Here is a 22,267-nt window from a genome sequence, read left to right on the forward strand (position 1 = left end):
GATACATCTTCTTAAAAGCAACCTCATTTTTCCAATCCAAAACTTTATTATATGGGGTTCCTTGCATCAACTCATAGATAATGTATAGTCGGTCTCCGAACACAGTGGGACTTTCATGGGGAGCCTGTTTAGTTTGCTTTATTTTCTCTGCCAGGTCCACGTTATCTGTTTTTAACGCGATTTGCAAGGCATTAATTAACTCATTCAGGGTAGTACCTTGGGTAAAGACAGGAAAAGGGAGACCATTTCTTAGGTCCGGAGCAAGACTGGACAAAATAACATTTTACATATCACTGTCTTCAAAATTAGGGTGGTAATTTCGAAAGGCTTGTAAACGCTGTTTTAACTCTATGGGGCACGTTTGGTGAGTAATAGGTCACCAAGATGATGGATGGGGTGGCAGCTCCCTAGGGAGCTCTCCCTGAACAAATTACCCCCAGCCATCTGCTGCCATCCATCACTCTTCTCTCCTCCAATCTCCCCCCTCCACTGTTTAAGTCCCCCCTGGCTCTAATAGTGGGTGCATTTCCTACCTCTGGTCTCCAGTCGTCTTGAATCCCCTTGCCACTGGACCAAGATCTTGCTCTGCTAAGCTCGTGTGGTAGCCGGTGTACAACGGCCACCCTACATTAAAAGAACTCTCGCACAGGTATCTTCCACCCTTCAAAATGACGTTCGGGACATGAAATGTCAGGACCCTTATGGACAACCCCAACAGTGACAGACTGGAATGTCGCACCACCATCATTGCCTGGGAACTTGGAGGCTTCGACATCGACATCGCTGCCCTAAATGAGACCCGGCGGGCAGGGGAAGGCCAGCTCAAAGAACAAGGTGGTAGTTACACCTTCTTCTGGAAAGGCAAACCAGAAGAAGAATGCTGCCTCCATGGAGTTGGCTTCGCCATCAAGAATGAGCTGGTCAGCCGCCTCACAGACTCCCCCTGTGGGATAAGTGAATGTCTCATGACTCTCTGGCTCATCCTAGCCCGAAACCGGTGCGTACATCCCAACACTCGACACAAGAGATGAGACCAAAGAGGAATTCTACTCCAGCCTTGAACAATCCCTGTCTGAGTCCCTACAGACGACAAACTGATCCTCCTCGGTGACTTAAACGCTAGCGTCGATATGGACACAGACCTCTGGGGAGGCGTAATTGGCAGAGAGGGGGTAGGGAAAGCCAACTCCAGCGGTATCCTATTCCTGACAAAATGCTTAGAACACAACCTTGTCATCACCAACACCTTGTTCTGTCAGAGGGGCAAGTAGAAGGCATCGTGGCAACACCCTCGCTCCAAACACTAGCACCTGCTCGACTAAGTCATCATCTAGTGAGGGACTGCAAGGACGTGCGCATCACCCGTGCCATGACAGGAGCTGATGACTGCTGGAAGGACCACTGCCTAATCCACTTCGTCATCAACATCAATATAACCCAAAAGCAGCGATGACAACAGCAACAATGCCGTAGAAAAATCAATGCCGGGGCATTCCAAGATCCAGTTCAGAAAGTCCTATACAGCCAGCACCTCTGTGCCAAACTGGTGACCCTCGATGACCCCGAGAAGCAGAGTGCTCACAGCGCCTGGTCTGCCCTCAAGGCCACCATAACCTGCGCCTAAGAAGAGACGCTCGGTCACTCAACCAAGAAACACCAAGACTGGTTTGACGAGGAGATCCAGGAGCTAATAAGCCACAAGCGTGAGGCATTTCTGAACTTAAAGCACCAACCCAATTCGGGAGCAGCAAAGCAGCTCTACAGGCAGCTGAAGGCCGAGGTCCATCAAAAAACCCGCGACCTAAAGAATAGATGGTGGGTGGAGAAAACACAGGAGATCCAGCAGCTGGGTGACAGCCATGACGTGCAAGGATTCTTCACCACAGTTAACTCCACCTATGGCCCAAGCATCCAAGGCCCCACCCCACTGCTGGCCAAGAATGGGGAGGCACTTATTAAAGACACCGAGTCAGTCAGGGCCTGCTGGAAGGAACACTTCGACGATCTCCTTAACTGAGACTCTGCCTTTGACGCGAGTGTCCTCAACTCCATCCCACAGCATGCTAGCCGCGACCATCTCAGCAAAACCCCAGCACTGCACGAGGTAGAAAAGGCCATCCATCAGCTCAAGAACAACAAGGCATCAGGAGCAGATGAATTCCCGCTAAGGCACTGAAGTATGGCGGAGAAGCACTATTGGTATGAATGCATGACCTCATCTCTCTTATCTGAAAGTAGGAGGGCATGCCGGGAGATCTCAGAGATGCCGTAATCATGACTATCTTCAAAAAAGGGGACAAGTCCGACTGTGACAACTCCCTGCTGTCGGCCACTAGGAAAGTCATCGCAAAAATCCTCCTCAATCGTCTTCTCCCTGTGGCTGAAGAGCTCCTCCCAGAATCACAATGCAGATTCCATCCACTAAGGGGTACAACGGACGTGATCTTCACCGCATGACAACTACAAGAGAAATGCAAGGAACAGCACCAACCCTTGTACATGGCCTTCATTGATCTCACCAAGGCCTTTGATACTGTCAACCGTGAGGGACTATGGAGTGTCTTTCTCCATTTTGGCTGCTCACAACAGTTTGTCACCATCCTCCACCTGCTTGACGATGACATACAAGCCGTGATCCTGACCAATGGATCCACCACTGACCCAATCCACGTCCGGACTGGGGTCAAGCAAAGCTGCATCATCGCGTCAACACTCTTCTCGATCTTTCTTGCTGCAATGCTCCACCTCACACTCAACAAGCTCCCCGCTGGAGTGGAACTAAACTATAGAACCAATGGGAACCTGTTCAACCTTTGTCCCCTTCAGGCTAGATCCAAGGTCGTCCCATCCTCTGTCATCGAACTACAGTATGCGGACGACGCTTGCATCTGTGCACATTCAGAGGCCGAACTCCAAGCCCTCATCAGCATGTGTACGAAAGCATGGGGCTTACACTAAACATCTATAAGATAAAGGTCCTCCACCAACCTGACTCTGCCACACAGCACTGCCCTCCGGTCATCAAAATCCACGGCGCAACCTTGGACAACATGGACCATATTCCATATCTCAGGAGCCTACTATCAGCAAGGGCAGACATCAATGACAAGGTCCAACACCATCTCCTGTGTGCCAGTGCAGCCTTCGGTCACCTGAGGAAGAGAGTGTTTGAAGACCAGGACCTCAAATCTGGCACCAAGCTTATGGTCTACAGAGGGCAGTAATGATACCCACCCTCCTATATGGCTCAGAGATGTGGACCATATACACTAGACACCTCAAAGCACTGGAGGAGTACCACCAACCATGCCTCCGTAGGATCCTGCAAATTCACTGGGAATCTGGGTCACCAGTTGTAAGATCTGTAAGATCTGACAGAAGAGATTATGTCCATGACCACAAGAGACCACGCAGGTATATTGTAAATAAGCACAACAGATTTTATTAAGTAGTTTACTTCCAGTACAATGAAATAATACTTAACAAGGTGATTGTCAAGTCTGTTCCTTTAAACTTCAACAAAAGCCCACTGAGTGGCCGCAGCGCTGTCTCTTGCTGTATTCTGTTGACTCTAGTCCTCCTCCAGTCTTCTGTGTTTGCGCTGCTTCCAATGTTCAATAGCTGTTACTATTATACCTTTTACCTCCCATTCAAATGCTGTAAGAGTCTGCAGCTGTTGAAGCTTTACAATACATCATTCTAAGTCTTCGGCCTTTAATCTTCTATGTTATCTTTATCCTCTCTCTTCTATAGAAGGAATCACTTCTCTGAGAACTGTTATACAGACAACTTCAGTTCATTATTAAGCTGGGCTTTGCAAAATTAGAATAAGAAATGGTGCATACCTTTATCTTACTGATTAATATTTTACCCTTGATCATTCTAGTTCTAAATGAAGCTTTCATCAGCAGTTACAAAAATGATTAACATAATAATGGCTCAATCTACCATCATGCTTTACTTAAAACTGGTTAACATAAGCTTACATGCATTTGAGTTAATTTTATCACATAATAGTTAAACAAAAGCATTATTAATACACTATCACAACATACAAGTAAATTTCATCTACAGTTAGGTATTCTGCGGCGACTGTCTCACCACCTGACTCCCGAAAGCCTTTCCACCATCTACAAAACACAAGTCAGGAGAGTGATGGAATACTCTCCACTTGCCTGGACAAAGTAGCCTGCTTGATTGACACCCCATCCATCACCTTCAACATTCACTCTCTCCGCCACCAGCGCACCGTGGCTGCAGTGTGTACCATCTACAAGATGCACTGCAGCAACTCGCCAAGGCTTCTTCCACAACACCTCTACCACCTAGAAGGACAAGGGCAGCAGGCACGTGGTGACATCATCACCTGCAAGTTTCCCTCCAAGTTACACACCATCCTGGCCGAGAAATATATTGGCATTCCTTCCTCGTCGCTGGGTCAAAATCCTGGAGCTCCCTAACAGCACAAGGACTGCAGCAGTTCAAGAAGGTGGTTCACCCTCACCTTCTCGAGGTCAATTAGGGATGGGCAATAAAAGCTGGCTTTGCCAGTGACACAGACATGCCAGGAACGAATTAAAAAAAATGACTGATGTGAAACATGTCCCCGGCTGCAGCCTGAACAGAACCCAAGGCGGTAAAAAATTTAGGGCACGGTTACCTTTTTTCGGCTACCACAGGCAAGGAATGGTCAGCTGGAAGAGCTGGCTGCAGGTCTTCCTGTAGTAGACTGCACAGGTCTGTGATTGCTTGTCTTGAGAACTACAGCTTCCTGACTCTGTTCTTCTGAAAGCTGCTGGTAACTCAGGGTCTATATAGCCTATGTGCATGGTAAGGATACCTGTGAGCAGTGCTGCCTTCATTGGTCCTATTGCAGCTTCCTGAGGTTACCTATGCTGCTGTTCCTCTTGTTCCTCTTCCTCCTGCTCCTCCATGCACAGATGAGTAGCAAGGATGATTCCCGTGCTCAAAACCTTCCAGTCGCTCCCTGATGTAACTGAAGATCTTGATGAATATAATAATATAGATTCAAATTTACTCTCAAATTCTTCAAAAATACAAAAAAAACAGTATCAGGAAGATTTCTACAACTGACAATTACAGGTGAGTGTTTCTTTTAAATAGCCCTTTTAAAATTCTGTTTCCAGCACACATGTCATAGGACATTGATTTAAATAACAGATTCTTGTCTGCTTCAGGTGTGCGCTTGGGGCGCCTACATGAAGGCCCTGAAGAGAATGGCGTTGGCTGGATTGCAAGAGGGAATGAGGCATTTTAAATTTCTGGCCACGATTTTAGGGGTGCTATTGTCCCCCTCCCCATTTTTCCTTGGCGGCACTGGTTTAAAATCATCCCTAATATCTCTAAATCAGGGTGAGCACAAGTGTAACCTTCAATGTCCTAGCTGTTCTTTTATTATGTGTGCTTGAAAATCTTCCTCGGCACAATTTGTTGAGTTTTATAAGTGTGATGCCATATTAGCTTTAGCTACTCTTTAGCATAAATATAAAAATGTTATGAAAGAATGGAGCAAGTAAAGATCATTTGCCCCAGTAAGTCTATTATCTTTGCAGGCCAATACCAGGCACAATAGACATTCCATGAATTTTAGCCTTCCGAATTAAATCTCCTGAGGGAAAATTCTGCAAAAATACTTATTGATCCTCAAATGTTATCAAGCAAGATTCTAGAAAATTCATTAAACTCCACATCTCTATTCAATCCTGACCTTCTGCCCTCCACGCATAATATTCCTTCCATTACAACAGGACAGGAACCATTGTGTCCTGTGCAGTATCTGTTTATCTCTATCTATATCTCTACCAATTATGACAGCTATCCCTGTAATCACTAGTCTCATTACCAGTCAGACGTTTAACCAGCTCCTTTTTGAAGAAGTTAACTGACTTAGTCTTAGCAGATTTTTGCTCGGAATCTCTTCCACTTTCTCATTACTTTTGCGGTGGGAAGGAGGAAGAGTTTATTTTCTGTAGCTTCACTTAAAGCTTTGTAATTTTGATCCTGTGATCTTTTAGTTCTGTACTCAGATTTAGGTCAAATAAGTTGCTTATGCCTAAATCATTCAACACTTTCCTGCCCATCAATGTTTTTCTTTGAAAGTAATGTGACCAAAACTGCACAATATTCAAAATGAGGCCTCACCAATGATCTCTTCAAGTAACTTTGCCATTGACCAGTACTTGCACATAAATCTTTTTTGTTCCGCACCTTTTATTGTTTGCATATTTGAGTTAATTAAAAAACACTTTGACCCTTAACTGTCTGAACATATCACACACCATTCTTTCCATATACTTTCAATGGCCATATTGATTTCTTGCCAACCCAACGATATACCCCTACAAATAGCATTGGCAGTTCTGCAAAACATTTCCTGACTGCAGGAAAGACGATATGTTTTTATTATATCACAATATATTGTTACATGGTCATGAAGCTTCACTCATTACACAATAGTGTTTCTTTCAAACTATGTGAGCAGCAACACAGGAGATTCACTACTAAAGATACAAAGTTGATGATTATAACCATAGTTAGCTCAAAAATTGACATGGATGATTCTTGAATGCAGGTAGAACTGGAGAATTTGTACTGTGGTGCCTAATTCATGCTCTGATGACCCTATTTCAGCCGGTGATGGTTAACTGCATTTAATCTTCTGCATCTAAAAGATGGAGTTTCACGTGGGTGATTGCAGAGTGCAGGCAGGAGAAATAATACGTAAACATTTTCTTTTGGTACTCTTATTGTGATGCATCTACATTACATGTTGCGTTTTTAGAGTAAATGTGAGGGACTGTACTAGGCACTTGCATTCTTGATTTTGTTTCAGGTGTGATCTTGTAGAGGACTGCCAATCCAGTCATATCTGTACAGATTTGTAAATGATGGAACTTTGGTCAGTCTACTGGTCTTAGCAAATGTTAACTGTACTAATCCCATGAGCAAGAACTGGGTTTTCATTCTGGCCATTGAAACCAGGATATAATATTCCATCACTAGATGAATATAGCCTTTGTGAAACATTAGAGATGTTCATAAATCATTAACCTCTCCTAAGTGTTTTAATGACCTTTATGTTTAATTCACAATTTCTCTTGCAGCTGCCCAGGCTATATAGAGTGGAACCTCCATTATCCTTATTTTTGTCTGCATTTTTTCTGCACAAAGTCTTGTGTGAGATGTTGCCTTGTCGCACAGCTTATTTTGTTACTATTTTTCATCTCCTGTTATTGGTGAATAAAACTGCTTAATGTTTCTTTTGTTTATAATGTTTCATTTCTTTGTCTAGCATACGATTGTATGATCCGTGCTAAGTTTGGGATTCTCAATTAGCTGCCAATTCCCATTATCTTCTGGGGAGTCTTCCATTATGGATGATGATGATGAAGGTTGCACTGTGTAGAGCATTCTTCAGATATCTTGTGATGGGCTTGCTGTCTCGTGCAGAACAGGTCCCTTGGTACTAATGAATGACCATTTCAATAAATTGATCATGACGGGTGGAAACTGCTTGCTATAGTGCAGCACTGCATTAACTCTACACAATGACACAAATATGCATGGGTACTAATTTATTTCTACATGTATACTGTGCATATGCTGTAATATTAAAAGATATTTCCATTTGCTTGACCATGTTGAAGACTTACAATAATTCAATTCTAAATGCTGGAAACAAATAGTCTTCCAAGCTTTTGCCAGTGCTAGCAAGAGCTGCATCACTGAGGCGTGGGATGACTCTCTTCATTCTTTCCTTCCTCTCGAAGGAACCACTCTGCACGATTTCTTGATGTAATTGGTAGATCGATGTGCAGATCCATACTCTGCCATTCCAATGCGACTCGGTGCACCACCATGCCCTTTTTAATGTGTACCAGATGCTAATCATTTAATCTCATATCCTCTGTTTTAAATATCAAGGATGATTGTCTCCACTTCAGGAACACAGTCCATGCTTCATCTATGATGTAGGAACAGATGAGCTCTACAATATCCTAAACCTGATTTAAAAGGTTCTTCATTACAATACTATCTTTGGTATTGTGCTATTTTCGAGTCTCTGTGTACCGTTCCCTAGTCTGAAGGTAGTTCTGTGACTTGTTTGCTGATTTAAGGCTAGATCCTAAGAATCAGTCCTAGTGCAGAATCAATAGCACGCAGGTCGGAAGCGTCGAGGAGCGGAGGTCGGAAGCGTCGAGGAGCGTAGGTCGTAATCTGGGAAAAGCAGAGGTCATGACCAACGAGGAGCGGAGGTGAGGTCTGGGCGAGGTCAGGAGTTGGGAAAGGTGAGGTCCGGAGATCAGAAGCAGAGAGGATGGGCGAGGCATGGAGGAGTGGAGAGGTTGGAACCCAGAGGTGGAGCAGTGTGGACAAGACCAAGAGAAGGCGCAGCACGGGCCAATAGTGAGACTGTGAGGTCATGAGTCTCACATTGCATACTATGAATTACATGTAGAGAGAGGTCCTAGGGGAAGGAGGAAGGAAGGATGACAGTAGGAGTATGTTTGAGTTTATGTGTATGTATTGGCACATGCAGTGGAGCCTGGTCTCCAGTCATCTTGGGTCCCCTTGCCATTGGACCAAGACCTTGCTCCATTAAGCCCATGTGGTAGCTGGTGTGCAACGGACACCCCACGTTAAAAGAATTCACGCACAGGCATCTTCCACCGTTTAAAATGAATTTATCAGTCACCTGAGTACTCATTTTTAGTGTGGAAGCAAGTCATCCACAACCCCGAGGGACTGCCTTTGATGATTATCTTTGAGGGTTTTAGAGTGTGGTTCATGTCTCTTTTTATTTAATGCAATGTACTGGGCTAATCTATACCATGTACCTCATTGTAATGACTTAAAATGTTTGGCTCCCAAGGACTCTTACAGGGAGGATGGTTTCAATTTGGTTACTGCAAGATCTCCATTAAATGACATACTTGTAATCTTCTGATAGATAGAAATTCATTAAGGAAATTATATAATTATTTTAAGGAAGCAATGTCTTTTTTATTTCTGGGATGTGAGCATTGTTGGAAATGCCAGCATTTATTGCCCATCCCTAATTTCCCTTGAGAAAGTGGAGATAAGTCGCCACCTTGAACCGCTGCAGACCGTGTGGTGAAGAACCACAGTGCTGTTAGGGAGGAAGTTCCAGGATTTTGACCCAGTGACTATAAAGGAATGGCGATATATTTCCAAGTTAGGATAGTGTGTGACTTGGGGGGGAACTTGGAGGTGATGGCACCTGCTGCTCTTGTCCTTCTAGGTGGTAGATGGTACACAGTGCAAGTGAGGGAGTTCTGCATTGTGGGAAGTGCTGGCTTTCAGATAAGATAGAGTTGAGGGCCTGTCTGCCTCTAGGGTGGACCTAACAGTTCCCATGGCACTATTCAAAGAAGAGTTCTCCAGATGTTCTGGTCAACATTTTATTCCTCAACCAACATCACCAAAAGCAGATTAATGAGGCCATTCATTAATTTCATGTGTGTGAACCTTGCTGTGTTCAAATTGGCTATTGTGATTACCCACAAAACAACTCTGTTTGCAATTCCGGACTCATTCGTTGGCTTTGGGATGTCCCAAGAATGTGAAAAGTGCTAAATAAAAGTTTGTTCTTGTTATTAAACTCTGCATCAATCTAATTATGCATAACAAAATACCTAACAGATGACCGTGCAAGACATATGCAGCTCATAAACTTGATAACTTCGGTGCTTGGCAATTAGGTTGTAAGGTCCTCTTTTAGAAATGAGGCATTACACTGTGACCTGCATGGTATTTTGTTATATGCAATGAGCTTAGTAATGAACCATGTTGCCATGCTTGGAATGGATGAGATTTGGTTTACAGAGTGATCTCTTAAGACTTCGGTAGCCCAGAATTTTTTGAGTATGACTTGTGAACTGATTACTTATTTCTCTGATTAAGTAAGTTATTTGGATTCACATTTTTCAATCATAATGAGTAGTAAAGTAAGACTATTTCCTGGTGTAAATGAACGCTGTCAATGTAAAATACACATTGGAATTCAAGCCAATGTCTTATTTGTTTAACTACACTTGGGAGCTTTGCTGTGTCTGTCATTTAAAACCAAGCTTTAAATGAGAAGAAATCCAGTATCTCCTGAAGTGGAAGAAAAGTGCATTGGTATTTAATCAATGATTTTTGAAACCGATTTGTTTGTTCACATCTACAACAATTTGCATAGTGCCCTTGAGGTTTTAAAATCTTGTTGCAAGACGCTTCACAAATGGAAATTAGATAGGAGCAGATGTCAAGACATGGAAAGAGAGATATTAGGAGGTTGACCAAAAACTTGGTTGACAAGATAGCTTTTAAAGGGCGAGAAAGAAATGGAGAGGCGGAGGGGTTTAGGAAGGGAGTTCCAGAAGGTAAGACTGAGGCAGTGAAGAGATGGGGAGATGAACAAAGGGTCAGTCAGTGGTCCTACAGGTACAGAAGGCGGGTGTTTAAGGCTGGGGGAGGTTGTAAAGCTGGGGTGGACAGATAACATGGAGGAATTTTAAGATGAGGTTTTTAAATTTAGTATGTTGATGGAGATAATGTCGGTCAGCGATGACGGCACATTGGATATGTTCAAGAGGGAGTTAGATATGGCCCTTACGGCTAAGGGGATCAAGGGGTATGGAGAGAAAGCAGGAAAGGGTTACTGAGGGAATGATCAGCCATGACCTTATTGAATGGTGGTGCAGGCTCGAAGGGCCGAATGGCCTACTCCTGCACCTATTTTTTATGTTTCTATGTTTCTAATAGGCGAATGAGTCTTAGTGCGGGCCAAGATGCAGATGACCGAGTTTTGGAAATTCTAAATCTAAACAATACGATGTGATAGCACAAATAAAATATTCAGTCAGTCTTGTGTTAATGCACACTCAATGTTACTGCCATCTAGTTAAATCAGTTTAACACTGCAGTTGTTACGACTTTTATTGCTATTCAGTGTGGGCTAGTTCTTCATAAAACTCGGTCTAACATTTACAGAAATTATTATACACACTTCCCTTGGGACATCTTCCTATGTTGGTATCCTTATTGGAACAGTGGTAGAATTTGGTTGGTCTGCCTGGAATTGGGTAGGTACCATCCTGATTATTATCGCAAAAGGTCACATCAAAGTCGGCAAACTTATTTGCCTTGTCACAGTTTCTGCTGCTTGCGTGATAGAGTTGACCAGCGGGACATTGCTTTACACGTGTTCCATCAGCACTGCATTTATAATATGTGGGAACTGGAATCGCAAAATTACCATCGGGTTTGCCTCTACAAAAGCTGGTGTCTGCTAAACTGATTGCCGGAAATAATCTGGGTGGCCAGGCACATTTGTTTTTGATAGCGTTATAAGTAGTACCCCTGGGGCAGGTCTGTATGTCGGTGCTTTTGTTGGTGCACAGATAAAAGCTGTCCGTAGCACAACGAACTGGATAGTTACCATTGCTTTTGTCACGACAGAATTCCAGATCAGGACATGAGGTTGAAGACTGTAAATTTGATGATACATTCGCTGGAGCAGAGCTTGGTAATGGAATTGTGGCTGAAAGAAGAAACACCAATATATTTAACTTGACAGGAAGGTGGCGTTTAGGATACGTAAATAACAATGTTCAGGTTTCAAATGATTCCACCGGTTTCGCTATCAACAACAATTTGCATTTGTATAGTGCCTTCGTCGCAAGGTGCTTCACAGGAGAGTGCACCGAGCCACACAGAGATATTAGGACAGGTGACCAAAAGCTTGATCAAAGAGGTAGATTGTAAGGAAAGACTTAAGGAGGTAGTGAGACAGAGAGGTTTATATTAATGATCAATGAAATGACAAAGTCTTTATTTCTTGTTTTTTTCCCCCTCACTTTTTTTTGGGGGGTGGGGGGGTGAATTTTATACGCTTTAAATGCTTGCTCAAACCACTGGGCCTCAGCCTAACCTCAGAAGAGCATTCAATGTATCAGTGTGACATCCTTTCTATTCCTATAGCCGTTAAGTAAGGTCACCAATTCAGTGCTAAATTAGAGACAGTTTTGTGCTGTAAGCCCATGACCATTAGAAACTGGATTGAGATTGCCCACGATCATTTATTTAAGAGGATTATACGTAACGGGCAGGCAAGACTTGTACCTCGTCAGTTTGGGCTGCATTTGAATTTCTATTTCTTCGTCGATACATTCGCGATGGGTCAGAATGTTGCGAGATTCTGTGATATGACTGAGGCCTTGGCTGCTTTTGCAATAGATCCCATGGTACTACTCAAGAAGAGGACATTTTCCCAATATTCTGACAAATATTCTTCCCTCAACCAGCATCAACAAAGATAGATTACCTGGTCCTTCATTTAATGTTTGTGGGATCTTATGTTCTAATTGACTGCTCCATTTGTCTGGTTCGACGAGAATGACCAGGAGATCCAGGAGTTAATATATCGCAAGTGTAAGGCATTCTTGGACTGGAAGCTCCAACACAGCTCGAGGGCAAGAAAACAGCTCTACAGACGTCTGAAGGCCGAGATCCAACAGAAAACCCGCGACCTAAAAAACAGATGGTGGGTTGAGAAAGCTCAAGAAATCCAGCAGCTAGCCGACAGCCACAATGTGCGAGGATTCTTCAGTGCAGTCAAGACGACTCTACGGTCCAAGGCCCTACTCCACCACTGGCCAAGGATGGAGAGGTGCTTATCAAGGACAGCGAGGCAGTCAGTGCCTGCTGGAAGGAACACTTCGAGGATCTCCTCAACCGAGACTCATCTTCGACGTGAGTATCCTCGACTTCATCCCACAGCATGCCACCATCTCAGCACAATCCCTGCCCGGCACGAGGTTGAAAAGGCCATCCGACAACTGAAGAACAACAAGTCATCAGGAGCAGACATAATCCCCATCAAAGCACTAAAACGTAGCGGAGAAGCACTACAGGCGCGGATCAATGACCTCCGCTCTCTTATCTCGAAGGAGGAGGTCATGCCAGAAGATCTTAGAGACGCTGTAATTGTGACCACCTTCAAGAAAGGTGACAAGTCCGACTGCAGTAACTACAGAGGAATCTCCCTGCTGTCGACCACCGGGAAAGCCATCGCAAGAATTCTCCTCAATTGCCTTCTCCCTGTGACTGAAGAGCTCCTCCCAGAATCGCAATGCAGATTCCGCCCACTAAGGGGCACAATGGACATGATCTTCACCATGTGGCAGATACAAGAGAAATGCAGGGAACAGCACCAACCATTGTACATGGCCTTCTTTGACCTCACAAAGGCCTTTGACACTGTCAACCGCAACTATGGAATGTCCTCCGCCATTTTGGCTGCCCACAAAAGTTTGTCACCATCCTCCGCCTGCTCCACGATGACATGCAAGCCGTGAGCCTGACCAACGGATCCACCACCTACCCAATCCACGTCCGGACCGGGGTAAAACTGGGGCTGCGTTATCACACCAACGCTTTTCTCGATCTTCCTCGCTGCAATTCCATCTCACTCTCAACAAGCTCCCTGCTGGAGTGGAATTAAACTACAGAATCACTGGGACCCTGTTCAACCTTTGCCACCTCCAGGCTAGATCCAAGGTCGTCCCATCCTCTGCCATCGAACTACAGTATGTGGACGCTGCTTACATCTGTGCACCTTGGAGGCCGAACTTCAAGCCATCGTCAACACCTTCACCGAGGCATACGAAACATGGGCCTTAGACTAAACATCCGTAAGACAAAGGTCCTCTACCAACCTGACCCAGCCACACAGCACTGCCCCCCGGTCATCAAAATCCATGGTGCGGCCTTGGACAGCATGGACCATTTTCCATAACTCGGGAGCCTACTGTCAACAAAGGCAGACATCAATGACAAGGTCCAACACCGCCTTCAGTGTGCCAGTGCAACCTTCGGTCTCCTGAGGAAGAGAGTGTTTGAAGACCAGGACCTCAAACCCGGCACCAAGCTCATGGTCTACAGAACAGTGGAGATACCCGCCCTCCTATATGGTTCAGAGACATGGACTATGTACAGCTGGCACCTCCAAACACTGGAGAAGTACTACCAATGCTGCCTCTGCAAGATCCTGCCAATCCATTGGCAGGATAGGCGCACCAACTTCAGTGTTCTCACTCAGGCCAACATCCCCAGCATTGAAGCACTGACCACGCTCGATCAGCTTCGCTGGACAGGCCATATCATCCACATGCCTGACACGAGACTCCCAAAACAAACGCTCTACTCGGAGCTCCGACATGGCAAGCAAGTCCCAGGTGGACAGCGGAATAGCTTCAAGGATGCTCTCAAAGTCTCCCTGAAAAAATGTAACATCCCCACCGACACTTGGAAATCCCTGGCTCATGACTGCCGAAAGTGGAGGAAAAGCACCCGGGAAGGCACTGAACACTTCGAATCTCTTCGCCGAGAGCAAGCTGAAGCCAAGTGTCAACAGCGGAAGGAACGCGTGGCAACTCAGGCACCCCACCCATCCGTTCCTTCTACCACCGTCTGCCCCACCTGTGATAGAGACTGTAGGTCCCGTATTGGACTCCTCAGTCACCTGAAAACTCAATTTTAGTGTGGAAGCAAATCATCTTCGACTCGGAGGGACTGCCTATAATGATAATTTGTCTACATAAGAACAGTGACTGCACATCAAAAGTAACCCATTGTTTGCAAAGTACTTTGGGATGTCCTAAGGATGTGATTAAGTGCTGCATAAATGCAAGTCCTTTCTTTATTCAGCCAGTTATCTGTTTGCAATCATTTGTGGTAATAAGACCAACTTCTATTTATATAGTACCTTTTAATGTAGTCAAACATCCCAAGGCGCTTCACAGGTGTGTTATAAAACAAAATTTGACACCGAACCATATAAGGAGAAATTAGGGCAGAACACCAAAAGCTTGGTCAAAGAGGTGGGTTTTAAGGAGCGTCTTAAAGGAGGAAAGAGAGGTAGAGAGGTTTAGGGAGGGAATTCCAGAGCTTAGGGCCGAGGCATCTGAAGGAATGGCAACCAATGGAGGAGCGATTAAAATCAGGGTTGCTCAAGAGGCCAGAATTAAAGCAGAACAGATATATATCTCTCAGTGGGGGAGCTTTGGTGGGGCTGGAGGAGATCACAGAAATAGGCTGGGGCAAGGCCAAGGAGAGATTTGAAAACAAGGATGAGAATTTTAAAATTGAGGCATCGCTTATCCGGGAGCCAATGTGGGCGGGAGCCAATGTAGGTCAGTGAGCACAGGGGTGATGGGTGAACGGGACTCGGTGCGAGTTAGGACATGGGCAACCAAGCTTTGGATGACCTCTAGTTTAAGTAGGGTAAACCATGGGCGGCCAGCCAGGAGTGCATTGGAATAGTCCAGTCTAGATGCAACAAAGGCATGGATGAGGGTTTCAACAGCAGATGAGCTGAGGCAGGGGCAGAGATGGACGATGTTATGAAGGTGGAAATAGGCAGTCTTCGTGATGGCACGGATATATGATTGGTAGCTCATTTCTGGGTCAAATATGACACCAAGGTTGCAAACAGTCTGGCTGAGCCTCAGATAGATGCTCGGAAGTGGGATGGAGTTGGTGGCTAGGAAATGGAGTTTGTGGCAGGCCCAAAGATGATGGCTTCAATCTTCCCAATATTTAATTGGAGGAAATGTCTGCTCATCCAGTACTGGATGTCAGACAACCAGCCTTATAAAAGTAATGTATAGATAGTTCATGTAAACATTCATATCACCAAATATGCTGGAATTTGGTGCCAATCACTGCTTTCAGTAATCAAAGTGTTGATTGGACCAGCTTTATTAGCTGGAAAAATACTCAATCAAAATTTGAATAAACTCTTCACACAAATGTAACTAAACATTGGCCTGGAATTTATGATGAGAATAAGGTGAAGCTATCAACGCTTACTGTTATAATGGAGGAAATTGCACAGCAACATCAGGAGCATGCCTATACACAGCTAAACACGGAAATCCGGAAGTTGCTGTCAAAGATACCTTGCTCCTCCACAGAGTGTGCTGTTGCTGACCACGCTGCTAGATTCTGCATTAAAATGACTGCAACGACGTGAAATTGCTGTACTTGCCCAATAGTTCCGCACTAAAAATAGCTGAAAAAATTATGGCTGGTGCAATCAGGAGTAAGTGAGTTTTTAATGGTGTGATAATTACTACTGTACCACCTCTCCTGAAAAATTAATCAAAGTTGGGATGGGAATAGGGACACTGAGGTGGACAGGATAAAATCACAGACGGTGATAGCAAAATGGCAGAAATATTAAATAACTACTTTGCTTCAGTATTTACCAGGGAGACTGATCGGGTGGACATGATATCAGATGATAAGGTTGGAAATTATATAACCACATTTTAAAATAAAAAGAGGAGAAATATTAACTAAACTAATCAAAGAGGGATAGAATTGAAAAGTAGAGAAGTTAGGCTAAATTTGTATCAAATCTTGGTTAGAACACACTTGGAGTATTGTGTACAGTTCTGGTCACTATATTATAAAAAGGATATAGAAGCACTAAAGAGGGTGCAAAAAAGATTTACAAGTATGGTACTGGAAATGCAATGCTATACCTATCAAAAAAGGATGTACAGGCTGGGTCGCTTTTCTCTAGCAACGTGAAGGCTGAGGGGTGACCTCCAGAGGTCTTTCAAATGATGAAATGATTTGATAAAGTAGTCAGAGAGAGAGAGTTTTTCCACTTGTAGGGAAGAGCAGAACTAGAGTCCATCAATATTAGATAGTCACCAAGAAATTAAATCGGGAATATAAAAGAAATGTCTTTATCCTGAGAGTGGTGAGAATGTGGAACTCGCTACCACAGGGAGTGGTTGAGGTGAATAGTATAGATGGATTTAAGGGAAGGTTAGATAAGCTTGTGAGAGAGAAGGAAAAAGTGGGTTATGCTGATAAGGAAAGATTGGAGGAAGCTCAAGTGAATTGAGAATTGGCTAGCTAACAGAAAGCAGAGAGTCGAGATAAATGGGTCCTTTTCGGGTTGGAAATCGGTGGTTAGTGGTGTGCCACAGGGATCGGTGCTGGGACCAAACTGTTTACAATATACATAGATGACCTGGAAGAGGGGACAGAGTATAGTGTAACAAAATTTGCAGATGACACAAAGATTAGTGGGAAAGCGGGTTGTGTAGAGGACACAGAGAGGCTGCAAAGAGATTTCGATAGGTTAAGCGAATGGGCTAAGGTTTGGCAGATGGAATACAATGTCGGAAAATGTGAGGTCATCCACCTTGGAAAAAAAAACAGTAAAAGGGAATATTATTTGAATGGGGAGAAATTACAACATGCTGCGGTGCAGAGAGACCTGGGGGTCCTTGTGCATGAATCCCAAAAAGTTAGTTTGCAGGTGCAACAGGTAATCAGGAAGGCGAATGGAATGTTGGCCTTCATTGCGAGAGGGATGGAGTACAAAAGCAGGGAGGTCCTGCTGCAACTGTATAGGGTATTGGTGAGGCCGCACCTGGAGTACTGCATGCAGTTTTGGTAACCTTTCTTAAGGAAGGATATACTAGCTTTGGAGGGGGTACAGAGACGATTCACTAGGCTGATTCCGGAGATGAGGGGGTTACCTTATGATGATAGATTGAGTTGACTGAGTCTTTACTCATTGAAGTTCAGAAGGATGAGGGGTGATCTTATAGAAACATTTAAAATAATGAAAGGGATAGACAAGATAGAGGCAGAGAGGTTGTTTCCACTGGTCGGGGAGACTAGAACTAGGGGGCACAACCTCAAAATACGGGAGAGCCAATTTAAAACCGAGTTGAGAAGGAATTTCTTCTCCCAGAGGGTTGTGAATCTGTGGAATTCTCTGCCCAGGGAAGCAGTTGAGGCTAGCTCATTGAATGTATTCAAATCACAGATAGATAGATTTTTAACCAATAAGGGAATTAAGGGTTACGGGGAGTGGGCGGGTAAGTGGAGCTGAGTCCACGGCCAGATCAGCCATGATCTTGTTGAATGGCAGAGCAGGCTCGAGGGGCTAGATGGCCTACTCCTGTTCCTAATTCTTATGTTCTTATGAAGCACAAATGCTGGCATGGGTTGAATGGCCTGTTTGTGCTGTATAGTCTATGCAATTCCCTCAGAACAAAATGAGTGTTGGATATTTTTTTTTAAATGTAAACTTTTTCTGTCTGTCTCTTGTATCTTGCTCCCTTAATCCCATCTGTTTTTTCCAATCATTATTTCACTTTCTGTACATCATTTAAAGCTAATTTATATTTCCTGCTTAATAATTCCTGGTTTGGACTCTGCATGTCTCAGTGAGAATTCTTTAATCTGATTTGGTGAAGAGCCTCGCTGTTGCTTGACCTGCTCACACATGCCACATATCCCCTGCAGAGTGCACCATGCTGGAAATTATACCGCATTAGAGGAAATCTCCACTGACAAGCCTGCGAAAAGTCTGTGGGCAGCTGTCAGCATGGTAAACGTCAAGCGCCATTCCTTCGCTGCTGAGGTCAAAATCCGGGCCAATGAGTTTAAATTTCTTACTGTGATTTATATATATGAGTTAGGGTTATCATCACCCCTAATAGGTTTAATAATTGAGATTTGTTTCCTTGCACTTTACTCTCTTATACTTCAGACCTGTAGTGTAACAATTGCTTTAATAGTTCATGAATAAAGCAGAAAGAGAAAGGGGGCAATTATAGGCAGGCAAGAAAGCGGGTGTTAAAAATGGAACAATTTAAGCTAAATGAAAGGTATAAGACCAAGAAATGCAAAACGAGTAAAGATAAGTAGGATCAAAAAAAAAACCAAATAAAAGGCTGAAAAGCAAGAATAGGTTGAAATCAGTAATACCTGACAATGGTACATTAATTGTGCTTGTTACTAGAGTGTGCAGCTTGGGCTCAATTGAAAAGAGAACATTTTGATAAAATGGTTAACAAAATAAGCATAAAATAGTTCCTAACTGCATGTGTTTGAGAGGGGGAACGAGACAAGAACATTTGAGGTATTTAAAACGTGAAACTATTTTGTATTTGCTGAATAACTCATGGTGGCTCCCATAATGAGAGTGCTTCAGGATCTATTGTGCTGTTGGTGTTTCTTATATTGTGATGACAGTCCATGTAAGGATATTTTATTTTATGAAATGTACATTTAAAAAAAAAATCACATGTAATAGAGATCATAAAAATAATCACGGTGATTGATTATAGAATAAAACAAGGAAGTGGCTCAGATAGTGCTTTATTCCAAAATTGTAAATATTCATCTGCTTCTGAGAAGCTGTATTAATATAATTAATTACCTGATGAATCTTCTTGAAGTTTAGAATCTGAGGAAAGCATAGTCTTCAGCTTATTAATCAGGGGTGACTTTCCTTGGTTACAGAAAGTACCTTTGAAATCATCCGTGTCGATTGTCCAAACCATTGCACCTCCAAAGCTGTTATTTTTCAACCATTCCACCTAAATGAAAATAATTTGAAACACCCTTTTAACCGTGATGGTGTCCTGTATTATAGATCTTGGTCTCTTATCCAGATTTCCGAATGTAAAAATAAAACTGTGCTCCCTGATGGGTGCTGGTTTACAGGGTGAGCACTGAGTTGAATGGACATGAATACCCTATGTTCAGTCACTGTGCTCAATTAGTTGATCTCAGCCAGGATGGGGATAAAGAGTTCATCAGGTAGCCTCAAAAGCCTGTGATTAGGTGGTGCAGAGCAATCCTGCTCTTGATTGCTATCCAATCTTGAGCCTATTCTTGAAGAGTATATTGTGGAATTTGGGAATGGGGAGAATGTGGCTTGACTGTGTTGTCCTTGTGCTTGAAGAGTCTGCTGCCACCTACTGTCTAGGCCAGGGCAGCGACATGGGGGAGAAGCCGTTCAGTGTGAGGTGTGTGAGAAAGCTTTTGCAAAGTCATCGACCCTCCTGGTACATCAGCGCACCCACACAGGGGAGAAGCCATTCAGATGTGAGGGTTGTGAGAAAATTTTCACACGATCATCATGCAACAGGAGCAGCGAGATCCGGGCGAAGGAGCTGTGAGAGACTGTGGAGGGATGTGATCGGGGCCCAGGGGAGGCGTGAGTTCAAGGCCAGGGGCCCAGGGGCAGCACGGGCCAGCCCTCACTGCGATATGTGTGCGCACTAGGTCCGTGCAGCAGAGCAGGTCTCCAGTTGTCTTGGTTAATCCTTGCCACTGGACCAAGACCTAGCTCTGTCAAACCTATGTGGTGGCTGGTGTGCAATGCATAGGCATCTTCCATCCTTCAGGATGTAGTTTGGGTTCTTCATTGAAACACCTGTGAACTCATCCTTTTTTTGGCGTGGAATCAAATCATCCTCGTTTCGAGGGGCTGCCTATGATGATGAGACCATAGTAAAGAATGGCCACTTGGGTGAAATACTCAAGGGGGCCTGGCACCTGTGGAACTTTACCTCACTGAGGAGGCAATGCTTTTAGGAAAGGAAAGGCGAGGATATAGCAGAATAAAACATTTTTGTTTTAAAGGGAAGAAATTAAAAAATACATTTTTCTATTTTTTTCTGTTGGTTTCCAGATGGCATGTATCATGCCTTGGACGAAGAGGAGAGGCGAGGGGACTATGTTAGGCTTCTATTAGGGCTGAAGGCCATTGTTACTACTGTGGTACCATTGTACATTGAACTAAACTGATGCTCTTCATTTTCACTCCATTGTGATAAAAATGAGTGGGATGCTTCCCTGATACCACAGTGGATAAGTGCACTTCCTATTGCGGAACCAAGTCATGTAGTCCAGAATGGTTCCAGCATCCATCCCTGATTTTTGCTGAAATCAGCCAGGCAGCAATTGGGTGATAAAATTGGCCTCAGTATCCCTGAGTGTTTAAATGGAAAAATAAGCCCAGAGATTTATTGTATTTAGTGATCCTTTGTGAGAAGTATACAGTGGGATGTTAGGAACATAGGCCATTCAACTCCTTGAGTCTATTCCGCCATTCAATTAGATCATTGTTGATCTGTATCTTAACTCCATCTACCTGCCTTGATTCTGGAACCTTAATCCTGAACAAGAATCTACCAACCTCAGTTGGGTGAGAATAGAATGAAACTCAATTGTGATATTGCCACAATTTAATACCCTGCTAGTACTTGTCTAGGCTCACACAACATGAAGGGCCTCTTGGTCAAGCTGCTGCCTGTGCCTTTTGGACAGGATGGAGAAGCTAAGGGATTAGGAGCTTCCAAAATAAATAGCAAATTTGTTTTGTATCTATGCAGAGAAAAGCTTTCAGGATAACTTTATAGAAAATGTAAGATATTAAACATAATTACAAAGGGAGACAAGTACTAAATCTCTTCAGAAGTCACTAAAACAAAATCAAAATTAAAATAACAGTTGTGGTATCGTGCTATCTAATGAAAGAAATATCTAAGCCAACTGTGAAATCAACCACTTGATATACTGTACAGTTCAGGTGGATTTATTACAAACAATCAGTTAAAAAAGCATAGAGCAGGAAGAGAATAATAAACATAACTATAAAATACATACTTTCTTCTCGTAACTCTTCAAATTGTCATAAGTAACCCATTCATCATCTTTATATGCATATGGAACTTCCTGTTCCTCCATCCACCCTTTATTAGCACTTTTCAAAAAGTCACATATCTGTTAACAAAAATGTGCTCATTTTACTATTGTGTCATAGAAACATAGAAACAAAGAAAATAGGTGCAGGAGTAGGCCTTTCGGCCCTTCTAGCCTGCACCGTCATTCAATGAGTTCATGGCTGAACATGCAACTTCAGTACCCCACTCCTGCTTTCTCACCATACCCCTTGATCCCCCTAGTAGTAAGGACTACATCTAACTCCTTTTTGAATATATTTAGTGAATTGGCCTCAACAACTTCCTGTGGTAGAGAATTCCACAGGTTCACCACTCTCTGGGTGAAGAAGTTTCTCCTCATCTCGGTCCTAAATGGCTTACCCCTTATCCTTAGACTGTGACCCCTGGTTCTGGACTTCCCCAACATTGGGAACATTCTTCCTGCATCTAACCTGTACTTCATTGGTTGTAAAGCGCTTTGGGAGATCCTGAAGTTGTGAAAGGCGCGTTATAAATGCAAGTTGTCTTCCCTTTGAGAATGGAAGATTGAGGGGTGATCTGATCAAAATGGTTAAAATGTTACAAGGATTCGATAGAGTAGTTACAAAGAAACTATTTTGTCTGATGGAGAAATCAAGAATGAGGGGACATAATGGCCCGGATTTTACGGGGCCGATGACCGTGTACGC

At 43.6% G+C, this 22,267-nt stretch overlaps 1 protein-coding gene across 1 annotated transcript in view; it reads right to left on the minus strand.

Annotated features, from left to right (window-relative positions):
* Window positions 1–2,580: 2,580 nt before the first annotated feature.
* LOC139228028 (acidic mammalian chitinase-like) overlaps window positions 2,581–22,267 on the minus strand; it is a 45,886-nt gene continuing 26,199 nt past the window's right edge. The window contains exons 9-13 of the mRNA XM_070859175.1: window positions 21,523–21,639; window positions 19,286–19,445; window positions 11,468–11,569; window positions 4,891–5,047; window positions 2,581–2,677 (exon numbers count right to left, since the gene is read on the minus strand). Of these exons, the coding sequence (XP_070715276.1) occupies window positions 2,581–2,677; window positions 4,891–5,047; window positions 11,468–11,569; window positions 19,286–19,445; window positions 21,523–21,639 (633 nt within the window). The remainder of the gene's footprint in view (window positions 2,678–4,890; window positions 5,048–11,467; window positions 11,570–19,285; window positions 19,446–21,522; window positions 21,640–22,267) is intronic.

Source organism: Pristiophorus japonicus, chromosome 17 (assembly GCF_044704955.1).
Source record: "Pristiophorus japonicus isolate sPriJap1 chromosome 17, sPriJap1.hap1, whole genome shotgun sequence".
Classification (NCBI taxonomy): Eukaryota; Metazoa; Chordata; class Chondrichthyes; family Pristiophoridae; genus Pristiophorus; species Pristiophorus japonicus.